The sequence below is a fragment of the Megascapheus bottae genome, chromosome 20 (genome assembly GCF_031878675.1).
Source record: "Megascapheus bottae isolate mThoBot1 chromosome 20, mThoBot2.hap1, whole genome shotgun sequence".
In the NCBI taxonomy this organism is placed as follows: domain Eukaryota; kingdom Metazoa; phylum Chordata; class Mammalia; order Rodentia; family Geomyidae; genus Megascapheus; species Megascapheus bottae.
In genome coordinates, this window is record NC_143528.1 from 19,596,360 (window position 1) to 19,614,040 (window position 17,681).

Consider the following 17,681-nt stretch of genomic DNA (forward strand, 5'->3'; position numbering starts at 1 on the left):
AGTAGGCACACTGATTTATACTTGGGAGAGAATTTGCCTATGAAAAGGCAATAAGAGAAACTATGCTGTGAGATTTTTCTTTTAAAAGTCAAACTAATTCTGCCAACCAAGAAGCAATCCCATATCATTTCACCATCACCAGGACAGAAACTTGTGAGAAAGAAATTCCATTATGCCACCACTCGTGCTGTTATCCAAACTCACATTGAAGTGCTGTGTGAAAACTGGTATTGCTTCCAAAAATCACTGACTGGATTCATTTTCATGTTTTTCATGCTTTTTATATTCCATGTGTTTGGCACCTAATCCATCTGAATATAATTTTCTTAAAGTGCTTGCAAATAAAACCAGTACTCTAACTCCTCTGCCAATTGCAAAAAGAGAAATGTTTGTATTAATTGGATGATTTATATCTCTTTTATTTTTTTTCCTTCAAATTCAGCTTGAAAATCAGCACTTAACTGCCAATGTGTATGAGGTAACTGCTTCAAAGACACACAGACAAACCACACCAGAAGCTTCCTCTTCATCCCCTTTACTTGAGAATCCTCTGAACCACCTTTTCACCACACATAGGCTCAAGCCAACACAATTGGTTGATAATTTGGAGCCCTTTCACCTAGATAAGCCCACATCCTTTCACATTGTTTAAGTAAACACTCTCCTCTGGCTCCAGATAGTTTTATCCACAGCCCTACCACAGGCTGTCTCCACCCTGGATGAGCACGCCTCCCATTCTGAGTGACTCCTCCACAGCCTGTCTGGCTGAGCTACATCTGGATGAAGCTGACACCACTGACTAGCCTGAGATACCTTACCCAACCTGGGGGTGGGAGGGGAAGGTGAGAGGGAGGGATGGGAGGGGGTCAGAGGTCTGCTGTGACAGATGGCACCCCCTTTACTACCCCTGCTGCTAGTCACATAATTATTCTTCCTTCCATTGCTGCCACCATTTTTTTCAAGGACTGATTTCTTATTTGCCATCTGGTTTTGCAGCTGAGCAATTTGATATTCACATAGGTGTTGATTAGCAAACCAATTCTATACCATCTGCCAGGGAAATCCACTCATCACCCTCATTAAACCCACTTTATACTGAAAATCTTACTTGGATTCCCTTCACTCAGTTTGGAATTATTTAGGATGGCTCTGCTGTGGTGTGCTTTACTCTATGACCATGGCTAGTGAGCTCAATAGTAATTTTTCTCAAAATAAGAATGTATCTCAGGAATTTAGACAGGTTTACATCATAATGTTGCCCAAGTTATATTACACAAAACATCTAAAATGTTTTTAATATAGCCCAGTATTCATACGTCTCACGGATTTATATTAATATGTCCTGAGTAAATAGTTCAGATATCTTTATGTGATTACTTCACTGCATGATACTAGTTTTGCTTACTTTTCTTTCACTAACCAATGAATATCTTAAACTTCTTTGTCATTTAGGAAAAGTACAAATCAGTTTTTATCTATATTATGAAAATTTTCCCTGTGATGCTTTTTAATTCTTTCTTAAGCTATTCTATCTAGTCTGGAAATACTATTTATGGAAACATATATTTTCTGCATATATTATATGTATATATATATCATCTGTATATTAACCACTCACTAGTAAATGATTTATGAGTTATTAAAGGGCTTCAAATTTCTATGACATAGTCTCATGTATATAGTGTGAAAGTAATGGTTACATTTGAAAGAAACTTAATTATAGATCAAAATATGGAAATTTCCCCTAAAATTGATATCATGATCTTCCTAATGATCTTTATCGCTAATAAATTTTTATTTGTGTTGTGAAGTTTTGGTATTCCACCAAGACTATGAGTCTATAACTTTAAAAATGCATACAGAAATGTTAGAGGAAGCCAGACATGGCAGTTACAGAAAATAGAATATACTTGGTTGGTTTTATTTTTTTGTTGTTGCATTTTAGATGATTCAGTGTTCCTCCTATGGCTGGTTATAAAATACTTTCCAATATTATTTCGGCTAAAGTATTAACCCCATCACTACAGATGACTAGCAATCGGTCTTACTGACACCAAGTTCATCAGAAATGGCTCTCCGCCTTAAGACCTAGTGTGCTTTGTTTTAATTCTTTAATTTAGAAACTTTAAGGAATATTCTCAATAACTGACAAGTAGTAACAGTAAATAAATTCATGTACTAACCTATTTAGTTTTCTACCTATAAGACTCTACAACATCCTGTTGTGCATATAGTTATGCATGCATGATTAGACATGCCTGTCGCTGAGATGGATTCCAATTATCAGTGTATTACATATAGATTGCCTATGCTGTTTACCATAATCATCACTTCACTGTAATGATAATGTATTTTCTAAATGCTACTAGTACTTGGATTGGTTTACCAAAATAGAAAGAAATAGACTTGCCATATTTATTTTAAAATCACTATTCAATATCATTAAAACTGTCAAAATAGAATTTAGAGTTTCCTAACCCCATACAGGTTGAATATCCTTAATCCCAATATACAAATTCAACAATTCCTCATCTGAAACTTTTTGAACATTAATATGAATCTGTAAGTGGAAAATTTCACACCTTGATTTCATGTGACAGGTTATAGTCAAAACACAGAGTCACTAAAACTACTGTATAAATTCATTCCACACTGGGTGTGAAAGTTCTAGGTAAAACAAAAGTGAATTGCATGTTTAACTTTGGGTCCATCCTTAAGAAGTTTATAGATATAGATATATGTTCCAAAACCCAAGAAATATGAAAACTGAAACACTTCTGGTCCCAAAAATTTTGGACAAAGGATACTCAATGAGTGATAACTTGAAAACCTTTAATGAAAAATGATTCTCATGTCTTTCACATTCATTGTAACACATTATAACAATAGAACTAGGATTATACTTACAAAAAACTACTAATCTTGATTCAGTCCCAGAGGCAAACATTTCCAAGTCACTCATCAGAGGGCCCTGAAGCTTTTGACCTATCCTGTGTTTCACTCTTACTTGAATGTCCAGTTCCCTTCAGCGAGAAAGTTCTCAAAATATGATGACAATGTTCTAACACTTGAAAAAGTGTTGAATTAAATACAGTCCTAGGTTCTATGGGACATGACTACCAAGTACTGAAATTAGGTTTATTTTAGGTCATTGGAGGGAGGGGGAAATAATTATTTTTCAAGTGAAATCACAGAGGTATGCAATTACTTATCTATGTTTGTAGCCTATGTAATAGTATCAATTTAAAATAGGTAGAAAATGTTCAATGATTTTTGAGTTCTTCTCTCATGTATGCATGTTGGCATGTTTATAGGTAATTTTGATTCAATGTTCTTATTAATAATTTGGTTTATTGCATGTGGTGTGTGAATTGCATAATGCTGGGTGCTGTGCAGTGCATAGATTATACTGGGCTCAACTGCAATGAACTAAACTGATCCAATACATTTAGAATATATCTAACTATTGGGTACCATTGATATTACTAGCATGAAGATGTATCTTTAAAAAGTGTAAGAGAAGCATCTATGTGTCCATCTCCAACAAGACATGTTATTGAGGTTTGAAAATACTCAATAATACAATCTAAGCAAAATTATTAGGGAATCAGAGAACTAAATAAGGTTGAAGTAGGGAGAAACAGGGGTTCAAGCCTGTGTTTCTGAAGCTGTACCAAGCAGTGACTGTTCCAGATTAGGTTGCTATGTGACATCTAAATCTAAGCACTTGAGTTTCTCAAGTTAGTCACCTTGCTTTGGAAATATTCATTCACCACAGGATATCCTTGACTAAGTCAGTGAACCAAACCCTTTCTTCCTCTCAAGAACCATTCCTGTCAAATCCCATCTGCAGGGAAGTGTCCGTGTTCTCACTGCATAAGTCATAACTGCTAGGGCATATTTTCCCCCTATTTATTTGACAGTCACTCTCACTAATAGCATTGGACACGTCTGTTGGCAAAGGGACATGTCCTCTGGACAGCCACTTCCATTCTTCCTAACCACCTCTGACAAGTACAAGTGGTCTTCTGCAATTAAAGGAAGAAAAGAGACACGGAATAGAAAACAAAACAAAAATGTCTGCCCTGCCTCTGTGACATCAGTTTTCAAAAAGGAATTTTTTAAAAAATGGCAGTTGTTCGGTAGTCCTTTATTGTCACCTGCTGGCGAAGTGTACGGTGAAACTACGAGCTGTGATGGAATTGCATGTGCTTTTCCCAGAGCCAGGTGACAGTGAACGGCAACGCTGGAGGAACTGTGAGTCCACTGAGTTACTACCAGAGGCCATTCTCCCCGTCAGCATACTCCCTCCCAGCCTCTCTCAACTCCAGCATGATCATGCCCCATGGCAGATCTCTGGGTAAGTCCTTCCAGCCCCTTGATGCCCACTTCCCAGCAAGATGGCAACACTATGTGAGGAGCATTCAATACGCCACCGCTTGCTCGCCCTAGCCTAGAGAGATGTTGGGGCAGAGGAGTCGGTGAGAGAAGATGGGTACCTGACTATGCTGAGATGGTGCCTGCATCTGTATCTGAGCCTAGAAAATGCCACTGAGAGTTCAGTGTTGCAGAGGGGCGGGGGGAGAGGGGGGATAACTGTCTGGGAAGAAAAAGAAGAGCTTATGTGACCCACAGAACATTCATATAATAGTTTCCCATTAAAACAGCTTATTTGTTGGTGGAAGAGCTTTTATTCTAGAACATGGTGTATGTGTTATATGTGTTTATAAGATGTGTGCGTGCGTGCGTGCGTGCATATGTGTGTGTGTGTGTGTGTGTGTGTGTGTGTGTGTGTGTGTGTGTGTAAGGAATAGAAGAACTGTTTAACATTAACACAGTGTAACGAAAGAACTGATTGCCTCACAAAGCAGCAAAGCCACCAAGTACTGACTCACACAGCCATAGACTAGAACTGAAAATGAAGCTTGAAGGGTGTAGGTCAAGGTCTGGGGTAGAAAGACAAAGAGACTAACAGAGCTCCCTTAAATTATGACTCCACGATTTTATACAGAGACAGTTCTGAACCTCTGGAGAGATTACAAATTAGATGACAGATGTAACTCTCTGCCAGAAAAAAAAAATGTATGTGTGAATGTTTGTTAAACAGGGAGAATACGCTCATAATACTCAATGCATGTATGTGAAAATGGAGCTAGGAAAATTGGGGGGATGCATAGGGTTTGGAGAGATGGGAGAGAATGATGGAAAGGGTGACGTGGATTGGGATATGTTGTACTCATACACTGACATGTTGAATTGAAACTCCTTTGCTACCTACAGATCATTTTTAAAATGAGAATATGATTTTGAGGGTTTCATGAACATAGATGTTGTGCTACATAGAGATAAAAACTTCTATATTTTAGGAAAAGAATGCAACCAATTTTTCTTGGTTTTTGAAAACACAATTAAAACTCCAAACATATTTTTTAATGCCAAAGTAAACTCTAGGAATTCAGGCTGAAAAGGTTTCGATCATGGGGATAAACTAGAAGCATCTGGGAGAGCAAGAAGCAAACAGGAAACTGAGGAGAGCAAGCCTACGAATATCCCTCAAAAGAAGAGAATATCCATCCTCTAGACCCCATAAATCAGTAATGCAAAGACGACGTTAGAACACAGGCCTCTACCACTTGTTTTGGTTCACGACAGGCAGCACTCCTTCTTCCCTCCACTGCCTCTGCCCAGAAAGAATATAACACCCTAGCTTGATAATGAACATTTTATGTCAGTCTTCAGCCTGTGCACGGTGGAACCCAGATTCTATGGTCAACAAAAACCTCTATAAGATTTTAAATATAGCTATGGGACTCATTAAAGCAGTCTAAATATACTTGAGCTGGCTCTAATACTACTCCTGGGAACCATATTTGAATCCTATAATGATCTCCTTTCTTGGAGTAGAAGAAAGTTGAATTTTTTGTGCCAAATTTTTTCCCCTTTAACAATCAGCTCATAGTCTGGCATGCTAGTAGGAGTCCACTCTATCCAGATTTTTTTAATGGAACCATGCAATAGCATACATACAAAGTAAAAATTCATCAATTATTTTAGCTGTAACATTTTCCCAAATAATGAGTATCAAATTGTAATTCTTCATTCCATTGCTTATCGTTGTGAACAACTTTAGCACATCATATTAAACAAAGAATAGACCTACACAAATATAGACAGGCTTTTATTATTAGATCATATCTATGGATACATTACATGAAAGTTATACACATGAAAAGAAGTTCCCTATATAAATATTAAGCAAATTATAGTCTGTTAGGGCTGGGAAAGGAGCAGCAATTATAAGAATTTGTAAGTCTTGGACGAGGAGTTTGGCCTAGTGATAGAGTGCTTGCCTACCATGCATGAAAACTGGAGTTCAATTCCTCGGTACCACATACATAGAAAAAGGCCAGAAGTAGTGCTGTGGCTCAAGTGGTAGAGCTCTAGCTTTGAGAAAATCCAAGAACAGTGCTCAGGCCCTGAGCCCAAGTCCAGGACTGGCAAAAAAAAAAAAAAAAGAAATTGTAAGTTTCCTTTGCACTCAATAAATTTTATATTCAGCTGAAAATATTGTAAAGCTCTCTGTCCAGTGAGTGAGCCATACATAAGAATAATTGAGGGGTTGGGGATTTAGCTCAGTGGAACAGCACTTGCCTGGTAAGTGCAAGGCCCTGAGTTCAGTGCTCAGTTCTGGGGGGGAAAAAAAGAATAATTGAATAGCTCATTTATATTGCATGAGCTATGTTTGTACAATCTTATGAGCCATACATGAAGATAGATTTCATACTTTCTGCTTCAGGTAGAACTTTGTACATAGTAAGTACTTCAAAAAACCTTTTAAAGATTTTAAACATTATAAAGTCCTTTTATAGAATTAAGTAGTTTATCAAAGCCAAAAATCATACTGTTTCTTAATTTGGGATAGATTAGAAAAGATAGTGTTTTTAGCCAATAGCACCTAAAGTCTTCTTGGTCCTCACCTCAACCATTCTTTTCAAAAATGTAATAAGAAATGTTTTCTGTTGCAAACCAAGTTGATAATAACAATAAAAAATAATATTAATAAAGCCGGCACAGTGGCTCACGCCTGTAATCCTACCTATTTAGGAGACTGCGATCTGAGGATTGAGGTTCAAAGCCAGCCCAGGCACAAAAGTCTATGAGACTCTTATCTCCAATTAACCACTAGAAAACTGGAAGTGGTGCTATGGCTCAAGGGGTAGGGCTGTAGCTTAGAGCTGAAGAGCCCAGGCCCAGAAGTAGGTTGGTAGCCTTGAAGAGCTCAGAGACAACACCCAGGCCCAAAGTTCAAGCCCCATGACTGACAAATCATAATAATATGATTATTAATAAAATGAATATAATAATGATGGTAATAATAGTAGTATCTATTTTAAATTTTTTTATCTTAGAAAGCTGTCCCAGGGTTAGAATTCACAGCTTTGTCTTTGCTTGGCTTTCTTAGCTCACTTTAGTCAGGCCTCTAGCCTAGTCTGCTGTTAGTTGTAGAGATTAGCTCTCTCACACTTTTCTACTTAGTCTGACCTAGAACCTCAGCTCTCCAGATCTCAGCCTCCTATGTGGCTGGAAGGTAGTCGCCGGTGATTAGCTAAGGGATCTTTATTCTTACAAAGTTGATAAAAGCATGTCCACAGAAGTGGCACTGTGGCTGAAGTGGTAAAGCTCTAGCTTTGAGCACAAAGAGACTCAGGGACAGTTACCATACCCTGAGTTCAAGCCCCTGGACTGTCGAAAAGAAAAAAAAAAAGATTAAAAGCATGTCCATGGCCCTGTGTTAAATACCTAGTACAAAAACAAGCAGTAGGTTCTTATTCAAAATGCTTTGTACAAATTTCTCATGCAAAAATCCACATATATGTAATATATCATTTTTGTGCATGATTCTTCACATATACATGTGTGTTTGAATGAAATAAATGAATCCTGTCCTGGTATAGAAGGCTTTTCTGTTTCCATTTATAAAAAGAACTTCCTGACTGGCACACCTGCCCGATCATAATCTAAATTATATAAATGAAGTGTCATTCTTGATTACTGAAATTTTGACACTGACTGATGAAAAATAGAGGAAGTCAGATTACTAATGGTGTCAAGTGGGTGGCAGTAATGTTGATCTTTTTTTTTTTTTTTTTGCCAGTCCTGGGCTTGAGCTCAGGGCCTGAGCACTTCCCTTGGACTTTCTCAAGGAACTTGAGCCTCAGCACCACTTCTGGCTTTTTTCTATGTATGTGGTACCGAGGAATCGAACCCGGGTCCTCATGCATGCTAGGCAAGCACTTTAACCACTAGGCCAAACTCCCAGCCCAAGTAATGTTGATCTTTTAAAGTAGTTTTGCACGGACAGTCAATGGAATACACAGAGCATGTGTGTGCTCTGTATTAGCTCTGGAAGAATATTCAAAATTAAATAAAAATAACATAAAGATGGAACCTGGTTCCACCTAACCTAGTTTCTATCCTCAGGAAAATTATCTCCTTCAAAGGATAAAAAGTTGTGGCTTTGTTATTTTAAGGACCAACCAAAGATATCATGTCAATCTTGACTACTTTAATAAAATTCAGTCATAATAATCATTTTAAAAGACATTCATAACTGTTCACATCCATGTAAATGTTATGTAATTCTTTGTCTCACTATTAGTGTTTGAGCTCACGTCTTTATATTTGCTCTGCTACTTGAATCATGCCTCCAGTTTTGGTTTTTGCTGTTTATTTTGAAATAGAGGTAGTGCTTCACTTCCCATCTGGGTGCACACCTGAGCTGAGATTCACCTACATTGGGGCTTTCCTCGGCTCACAAACCCATGCCACCATGTCCAACTTTTCTCCAAGGAGAAGGAGTCTCACAAACAATTCTGCCAAGGCTAGCCAGGAATCGTGATCCTCTTATCCACAGCTTCTAGTGTGATACCAGACTGAATTGGATAGAAACTTCTATGTGGTTTTGTTTTTATGAAACATCTGTCATTAGCTTAATAATCAAATCTCTTCTTCTAAAAGTGCATTACTTTTTTCTAAAATAGTAGTCAGCAACATTACAAGATATATATAGATATAGATTAGATATAGATATGTATGGAGCCAAGAGAAATTACTGAACTTGTCAGGATTTCTGCCTCTCATCTATAAAACTGATTTTTGTCCTCTCCCTCCTCCTCCCCTATCTCCATTACTGAAAGGGAAAGAGGAGGCGGTACAATAAAGTGCTTCCTTAGATGTGACTGTCACACAGTCATTCACCAAATGTTATTCTCTCCTAATCCTTTACAAGATGATGATGTCTTTGCTGTTTTCCACCTGTCCAGTACACAGCTACACAATCCAGCCACTTGTGAGTGGGTCAAAAATAAGATCCATGAGTTTTAAAACAGAGTCACAGAAATAAGGACTCTGTGACTCTGTGACCATGTACAAAGAGGCACTGTTAACAGAGGATGCATCTTCTGCCCAGATTCAGCAGAGACATACGCGCAGCATGCACAGTCTCTGGATGGCACCGCAAGCAGTTCGATCCCCCTGTACAGATCGTCCGAGGAAGAGAAGAAAGTGACTGTCATCAAAGCCCCGCACTACCCGGGAATCGGGCCGGTGGATGAGTCTGGAATCCCCACAGCAATTAGAACGGTGAGAAAATGCCAGCATGTGAGTCTTCCCCGGTCTGCCACAGCCACTACAAAGGGCGGATTGTGTGGGGCTTTCTGCATTCCAAGGGTCTTATATAATGAGGACGCCCTTGGAGGCATCTGAGTACCCACGAATATTACGTTCAGCCACAGAGAAACAGAGCTGTCCTCTGAAGAGAAGTACACAATCTGGTTTGCAAGTGGATTACAAATCACAAAAACTGTGATGTTTATTAAATGACAGCTTTTTTTGTTTGTTTTACTGTATACCAAGGAGACATAAAGCCATAGAGAGAAAATAGAAAAGAGGTAAAACATAAACAACAAAATTAGAGAATTCTTTGACAGCATTAATTCCCACATGCCTTGCAAAGAACCCAGTGATGTGTTTCTTGAAATGGGTGTGTGTTAACACCAGGAAACTGTGAGTGTTAGAGAGGTGAGATTGCGGAATAAGGAAGGAAGAGCTATGGAAAACAATGTTCATACCCACTGTCCCTCTTCAGCTGGGCCTGCTAAGAGCTGTCCCTCCCCAGATGATAAGTGAAAGTGTTGGGAATTTTTATTCCTTTTTTTTTTTTTAGTCTTTAAACTCTGCCAAAGCATTGCTCAGTGTGTCAGGGCAGCCCCTTCTGGCACAGCTCCTCAGTAGCAGAGCCTGGCAGGCAGCTGCTGTGCTAGGCAAATCCACTTGAGGAGAAGGCTTGGGCTAGCAGGGAGAAAGAAGCCTGGGAAACCAGAATGAGCGCCACGACTTCTTTGCAGGTGAAACTAGGATTGGAGGGTGGGAGGGTCTGTGAGCAGGGGCCTGGGGGTGAATTTCTGTGCTTGTGGAACCCACATAAAGGGCTGGGGTGTTGTCAAGAGGGGCTTCCCTGGAATGTGAAACACAGAAGGATTAGAGGAAGAATCAGAAAGAAACCAGGATGGGAAAAACTGTGGTAAGAGTGGAAACATCCCCACTGAATTGAGGCTAAAACAGAGGGGCTTTTCTTATCTTTTTAAATTTGTATTTGCCGTATGTGACTCCCGTGTTTTATATACCAAGAGAAAAGTAAAGACCTAATTGTTCTAAGCGTGGGCATTTGAGTTGATGTCACATACAAAATCAGCTTGGCAGGTGCTGGGTTTGTAGACCTGTGGGATAGAAAGACCTGAATGTTGAATGTGACTACAAATTCCTGAAGGTCTGGTGGTCATAGGCAACAGAAACATCCAGGGATTATGACTTCTATTATTTTTTTAGGATGGTTACATGTTTCTGGTGATGCCGTTTTATTGTCTGTGTCTCTTTTAGGATTTCTGCCTCAATGTTAGCCATTTGAAATCTGTCCCCTACTATTGTAGAAATACTGAGTCAGGAAGGCATGGGTTATGCTTAAGGGACCTGGGAGTCAGGAATTCAGTGATCTTTGCTTCTTATGTAATTAGAACTTCTATCTAAAGATTTACCTGAAACCTCTGAGTGTATTTTTAAATTATTAAATGACAATGAAAATCTGATCTGTTGTTGCAATACATAAGACATTATCATTTGTAACTGACAAGTTTTTAACTACTAGTTTTTAAGTGAAAAAAATGTTTTAAACTCTAAAATGTTGGAGCTAGTTAATAAAAATCGAGTAATATTAAGATTTTCATTTAGTATTTGTCAACTGCCAAATCAAAAACATGAATATATGTACATACACATATATAAGCAAACACATACTTAACACCAAGTTGATTTTTCCCCATGTAAACTAGAAAAACATATATAAACAGCTCAAAAGTTCCTTAAAAGGTTCTTTCATTTTTGTGTACAAGTTTTCTCTTAGATGTTGAAATATCCCCAAAGAATTTCAGGTCTGTCAAGATGCTTCTCTTTTTCATGTTCAATGCTTGTAGTCCTACAGAGCAAATCTCCAAGTATAGCTGTGTTTATAAATGTTGACTCACACCAGGCCAGGAATTTCTGAGGTCGTTTTCCTTCCTCATCTGTGTAGAAGGCAATGCTATCAGACTCAAATTGCTTCGAATTAGCTTTCACCCAGAGTCTATATGAATGACTGTTTCATGCTCTCCTTTTATACAACCAGCATATACTATGCCAAAGAATCTTGCAAAGTAATCCAGAAACCTCAGACAGCCGTGATTCTCTATCTACTATTTTGGAGTTATCTTAATAAAGGAAATTGGCACTCCAGATTGCTCCTTCTCATATGATTCATGTTAGCCTCTTACTGCCAATCTTAAAAATACCCTAAATCACTCAGGCTCAGGTCCCATGAGATGGTGTAATTAAGGCCAACTAGTTAAGTAACATGCAAGATCCCTTTCTTCTAATTCAAATAGAACACTCATTTGAACATTTTCAAAACTAGAAAAGGGCAGCAGGAGAATCACTGTAGACTGGTGTATAGAAAACAAGTCTGTTTTCTTTTTGGAAATCTCTGCAGGCTAAATCAGCATGAAGCACTGACATTTCCCACTGCAGGAACATAAAAATGGAAGTCTATTCGCTCAAGGGTATAGACAACAACTGTAGAGAACAGTCATAGCAGGCAGTGTTCATGGAAAAATGATTGTGCACAATGCACTCAAAAGTAAATCTCAATTTGACTGGCCTTCTATGGTCATAGTCTTGATATTAGGCATAACCACACTTTCAGTGTCAGAGGTACATTGAGCATGGGTATTCCTGTTTGACCAATTTTCTGTCTTATTTGCCAACCAACTGGGCATTTCCTGGCTCTGTGCTCACCATATAAAGACACAGATAGCATGAGAGGGAGATTATGACTGATATAGGCCCTGCGGCAAATGCAGAGGAAACCCTGTCAGGATGCATGGCCAAATACAGAGAGATAACGCGCTTACGAGGCTTGCTTGCTTCTTTCAGTGGTTATGTCCAGGTATGGGTAGAAAGCATTTTTATACACTGTCACTTTCTTTTTATTGTTGTTGTTGTAATACTGTAAAGGAAACAAAGCCCAATGAGAGAGAAATCAATCTTTTAGGCAGATAAATGTCCCTTAAAGTTCAGCTTACTCTGCTTTTCCATTATGAACACTCCCTACACTGGTTTCCACCATTGGATTAAATATTCAGTCAACAATTCAGCTTTCCATTGTAGAAAAGCCAAAAATGCCGACATGACTCACAACAAAGTCGTTGGCCCTTCTTGTACATGTGGGACAGCTGATGATATCATTTATTTTCAGAGATCAGAATAACTTTAAATATACCACCACACCTTTGATTTCCAGATAAAAAATGTAGTACCCATATTTCTAAAGGAAAAACCAGAGTGGAAAACCTAAGCCAAGGCTCAAACGAGCATAAGACTCTATTGGAAACAGTCCCTGCCAATTTTTTTGCCAGTCCTGGGGCTTGAACTCATGGCCCAAGCACTGTTCTTGGACTTTTTCAAGGCTAGCGCTCTACCACTTGAGCCACAGCACCACTTCCGGCTTTTTCTATGTATGTGGTACCAAAGAATCGAACCCAGGTCTTCGTGAACACTAAGAAAGCACTTTACCAATAGGCTAAACTCCTGACAGAGGTTTAACTTGCCCTGACAGAGTTGGGATAAAGCTCATGCCAAGCCAAATGTTTAATTGTGATTATGAAGGTGTATGTCTCTTTTATAGATAAATAATAGTGTTACTTCCGATAAACTAGATTCATTATTTCACTCTATAAATGTTTGAGATCACCTATGGCTTTTCTCTAGTGGGTATATTGTACATTCTATTCTAAGCCTTTTTGTAGACATTGTATCATTCCATGTCTATAAAAATACTATTATATAGATGTTGGTATTCACTCCAGAAAGGAAAAAAGTATGATTTTAAAAGACTGCATAACCTGCCCAAGTTCATTTTTTTCCATTTTAATGCTAGTAATTATTGAAAATTATAATTAAAGCAAGCCAAGTTAGAATTTTGGTTCAGCACTAAATGTTAATTTTGTTTTTCCATTATAGCCTACTGTCTCTTTCTCATATCTAAAGTCTCCATAAAGAATGTTCAACTAAATTGTGTGTATCCTATTGTCTATCTGATTAAAGAAAATTAGAAACTATACTTTTTTCCTTAATTTGCTTTAGTATACTAAATTATTTTAGTAACACAGATTAGTAAAGACCAAATTTCCCTTCATTGAAACTGTCAGAATACCATTTGATCCAAAAATATTCCCAAGTCAATTCTAAAAATAATGCCTCAACAGAACATTCAGTGTAAGGGGGAGAGATAGGAAGATGAAGTTTACCATGACACTTTGAAAAACAAACTAAAAGCGAAAGTGTTAGGGTTGTAGCTTAAGTGGTAGAGTACTTTCCTAGCAAATGTGAGACAAAGTTCAATCTCCAGTATCGAAATATGAACAAAGAAAGATACAAATATGAGCAACAAAAAGAGACACTGAGGTCACTGTTAACTTGAAACTACCTTTGTCACAATGGGACAATCTCTCTTACAGACAGTGGACAGGCCAAAGGACTGGTACAAGACAATGTTCAAGCAGATTCACATGGTGCACAAACCAGGTATGTGTGGGCCTCTGGAGGGCTAAAGGAGCTATTCACTCCTTTTGTGTACATTTTGTTCACACAGAAATGTCATGACTCTCTGAAACTGCATGCCCTTCTTTTTTTTCAGCATTCCTCCTGTTCTACTTTTACCACCCCTCAAATCATAAATCTGTGCCTCTGCATTACTCCCCCAAGCTGCCAAGAAACCTCCTAGACTGGACAAGTAGCCAAGCATCCTGGTCTTAGGCCTCTTCCCATCCTTATCCACCGATACTCTGATGTGTTGCCTGCTTCAACAGACTCAGTGCTCCTCTGTCACCCTGTCTGCTCCTTATGAGAACAGATCTTTAAATCACTTACTAAAAGAACATCAAGGCCCCCAAAGAGACTTCTGTCTAGGGAAGGGAAGACAAGTGACTGGCTTTACGTGCTTCCACCAGTGCAGCACAGTAAATAAGTATAGAAAGGCAGTCGGCAGAGGCTCAGAAATAGCTGGTATTTGGAAAATCAAAATCATATTCATACACGAGGAAAGATATATTGCTTTCCTGGCAGATTATGTATCATTTCTCGGGAGCTCGACTGTCTTGTGTTGAAGTGATGGATTCTGTATTACCATAATATTTATCTTTCATTTTCTAGATGATGACACAGACATGTATAATACTCCTTACACATACAATGCAGGTAGGACAGCTTTGATTGCTTGCAATGACTCGTGTGTGCTCAGGAATGTTGGGAAGATCTGCAGTCACTTGCTTCACCACCCTGGCTGACTGCACACATGGGTTGTCATTTCCTATTATGAGAAAAAGGCTTGATTTCTTTCTCAGAGCATACATAACCAAAATAATTGATCCTTTCTCAGGAACATGAGAACTAATACTGTTTTATCTCACTCATTCTTACTGTTAGTGTATTCTCAGCTTCAGGAATGTTTCACCAAAGTGCCAAGGACAGTGTAAAAAAGAACATGCTGTGACTGGAGTTACAAAATCAGATTTTTTTTTTAAAAAAAAGTCTTTTGTCAACAAAGAGAGGGACTGCTGATTGCATCCAGTTCCCGAAACAAGTCAAGCAAAGTGTTTTGCAGGCTTTTCCAGGCTTTTGCTCCAAAATAGAGCCATTCATTGAAAGGTTTTTCAAACTCTTTCTTGGCTGGACCCCTTTTCTGACTCAGAGTAGCCAGTGATCATAGTAGAATGACTTTGATTCTGGGCATCTCCACTTGTGTTTGAATGCACAGGCTTCTTGAGAAGTGTCCTAAGGTGGATGTGAGGTACCAATACCTTTCTCCTAAACGCTTCATGGGGACACAGACACCCACCTGAATGCAGACCCCGGATGGTAACAAGTCTCTACAAGCTGTACCTTCAGAGAGGGGTCCTTTTTCCAGCCATTCCCTCCTAGCACCTGAAGTCCAGCAATCATACCCTAAGTTAAGAATTTTGCTATTAGTCCCAAAGACAAATGTAGGGAAAATGAATAAAGCAAGTTTGGCAAGCTCTATAACCTCTGGGGTTAGATCCAGTGTTCCTCAAATGATAGCAAGAAATTCATTAAAATTGTTTCCTCCATTTTTATTCCTGTTTGTGCACCAAACTTTCTTCCTTTATTTAACAAAAAATTGAAGTCTACCTGTGGAATGAAGGCAAAAAAATATTGTAAGTAAAGCTATTATCCACTTGCTTTTTTGTGGAAGTTCGCGTGAACCTGCAGAAGAAGCAGTGAATATAAACAGATTTGGCCTAGGAAACTGAGGTTGTGCAGAAATTCAGAATTTCTAGATGCTCTTTAACACTGGTTTATAACCTGTCTGTAATTAGTGAACTGAAAACTAGTTCACAATGTATGCAGAACCAGGCGCCTCACAAAGCAACTGCACCTAGTCTTTTTTTCCTTCCGGCATAGTCTTTTACTGCTTTATGTCCTGCACTTTTCTGCCTTTTCTCCTTGTGCCATCCCAACCACCCTCTTCTGTCAATCAAAGCCAATCAATGATTCAGGGTTAGCTCCAGGCCCGTGAACTCCATAATACCTTTTCTGACCAACTGACCACCTTCTAACATTCTTTAATTGTTAATGTAGATTTTCCTCATTAGATCTTCATTAACAGTTACCGATTTTCAATGTTTTATTTGTGTCTCATGCTCCAGAGACAGTAAATTCATTAAGAGATTATGATGTCTCACGCCTCTATCTGTAGCTTGTTTAATATTTTGTTCCATTATAATATCAGTGTGAGAGTATTTTAATTATTAGCAGGCATTTAGAAACAGTTCTAGGAAACTTTAAACTTCATCTGAAACCCTGCCTGCCATTCATTGGTTTTATATAATCAAGAAGGAAATGTGTTAAGCCCCTGTAAATTTATTCTGACTACCAATTTGAATTGTGATTAACCCAAATTGTGATCATTGAGAAAGCATTTTTATAATCAGGCCTAAAATATGGAGTGCATCAATAATGAACAAATAATGATTAGTGAATTCTTATCAGAATATTAAAAAGCATTGGGCAATTATGAATATGCTTATCGATTAAAAATGGAGCAAAATCATTGAATAGTCTCTTGGGTAGAGAGTAGTAGAAGGGTAGGCCCTTCTAGCATGTGATTTACACCTTTTTGCTTGTTTTTTTCGTTGCTGTTGTTGTGTTTTGGTGGTAGGTCTGTATAATACACCATACAGCGCTCAGTCACACCCTGCGGCGAAGACTCAGACCTACAGACCACTGCCCAAAAGCCACTCGGACAACGGCACAGAGGCCTTTAAGGAAGCGTCATCCCCGGTGCCTCCCCCCCAGGTTCCACCACGGCCAAGGGACCGGTCCTCATCAGAAAAGTAAGGCAGTTTTCCCCAAGGCGATCTACAGCTCCCTTAGGATGAAGCTGAAGCGGCTACGGCTCAGTAGAAGAGCCAGCACGTCACACAGAGAGAGTTCATGCATGCAGTCTTCCTGGCATAGGCCATATTGGCGCCAAGAAGTTAGCCAATGTTGTCACAGTGGGTCACACTCTCAACAGTGCCTTCAGTTGAACTCGAAATCACTGGCTACAACCTCTGTTTTTGATCAACAATATCAAATAAAAGAAGATATAGCTCAGCAAAAAGGCACTTGTTTATCATTAGCAGAGTTCTTAAGTAGGCCTCTGAGTGCTTCAAATACTAAAACCATACACACATATCGTGTTCTTGGCCTGGGGAGCTGTAGCTCAGTTGAGGAACATTTTCCTGACACACACCAGAATCTAGGTTTGATAACAAAACCACACACACACACACACACACACACACACACACACACACACAGGGAAGGAGGAAAGGGGATGGAAGAGAGAGAGGGAAAGGGAAGGAGAAAGAAATCCAAAGGAAAAGAGGAAAAAAAAGACCTACTTGGCTATCAAGAGACTAGGAAATTAATTTTTGGTTTCCACAGATTTGAAATGTTAGGACTATTAGTCAAATATCTTTTATTCATAAATCCCAAGTAAGACATTCGGTATCAATGTCTGTCTGTGATTC

At 38.8% G+C, this 17,681-nt stretch overlaps 1 protein-coding gene across 35 annotated transcripts in view; it reads left to right on the plus strand.

The window, feature by feature from the left end:
- Sorbs2 (sorbin and SH3 domain containing 2) overlaps positions 1 to 17,681 on the plus strand; it is a 293,671-nt gene that overhangs the window by 223,797 nt on the left and 52,193 nt on the right. For 23 of the 35 annotated variants that reach the window (XM_090354066.1, XM_090354065.1, XM_090354064.1 and 20 more), the window contains 5 exons: positions 4,222 to 4,360; positions 9,470 to 9,642; positions 14,106 to 14,172; positions 14,800 to 14,844; positions 16,826 to 17,000. In XM_090354066.1, coding sequence (XP_090210192.1) covers positions 4,222 to 4,360; positions 9,470 to 9,642; positions 14,106 to 14,172; positions 14,800 to 14,844; positions 16,826 to 17,000 — 599 coding nt within the window. Of the gene's footprint in view, positions 1 to 4,221; positions 4,361 to 9,469; positions 9,643 to 10,027; positions 10,407 to 14,105; positions 14,173 to 14,799; positions 14,845 to 16,825; positions 17,001 to 17,681 lie in introns of those variants that run through there. The other 12 variants (XM_090354067.1, XM_090354081.1, XM_090354077.1 and 9 more) reach the window with 5 other exon arrangements.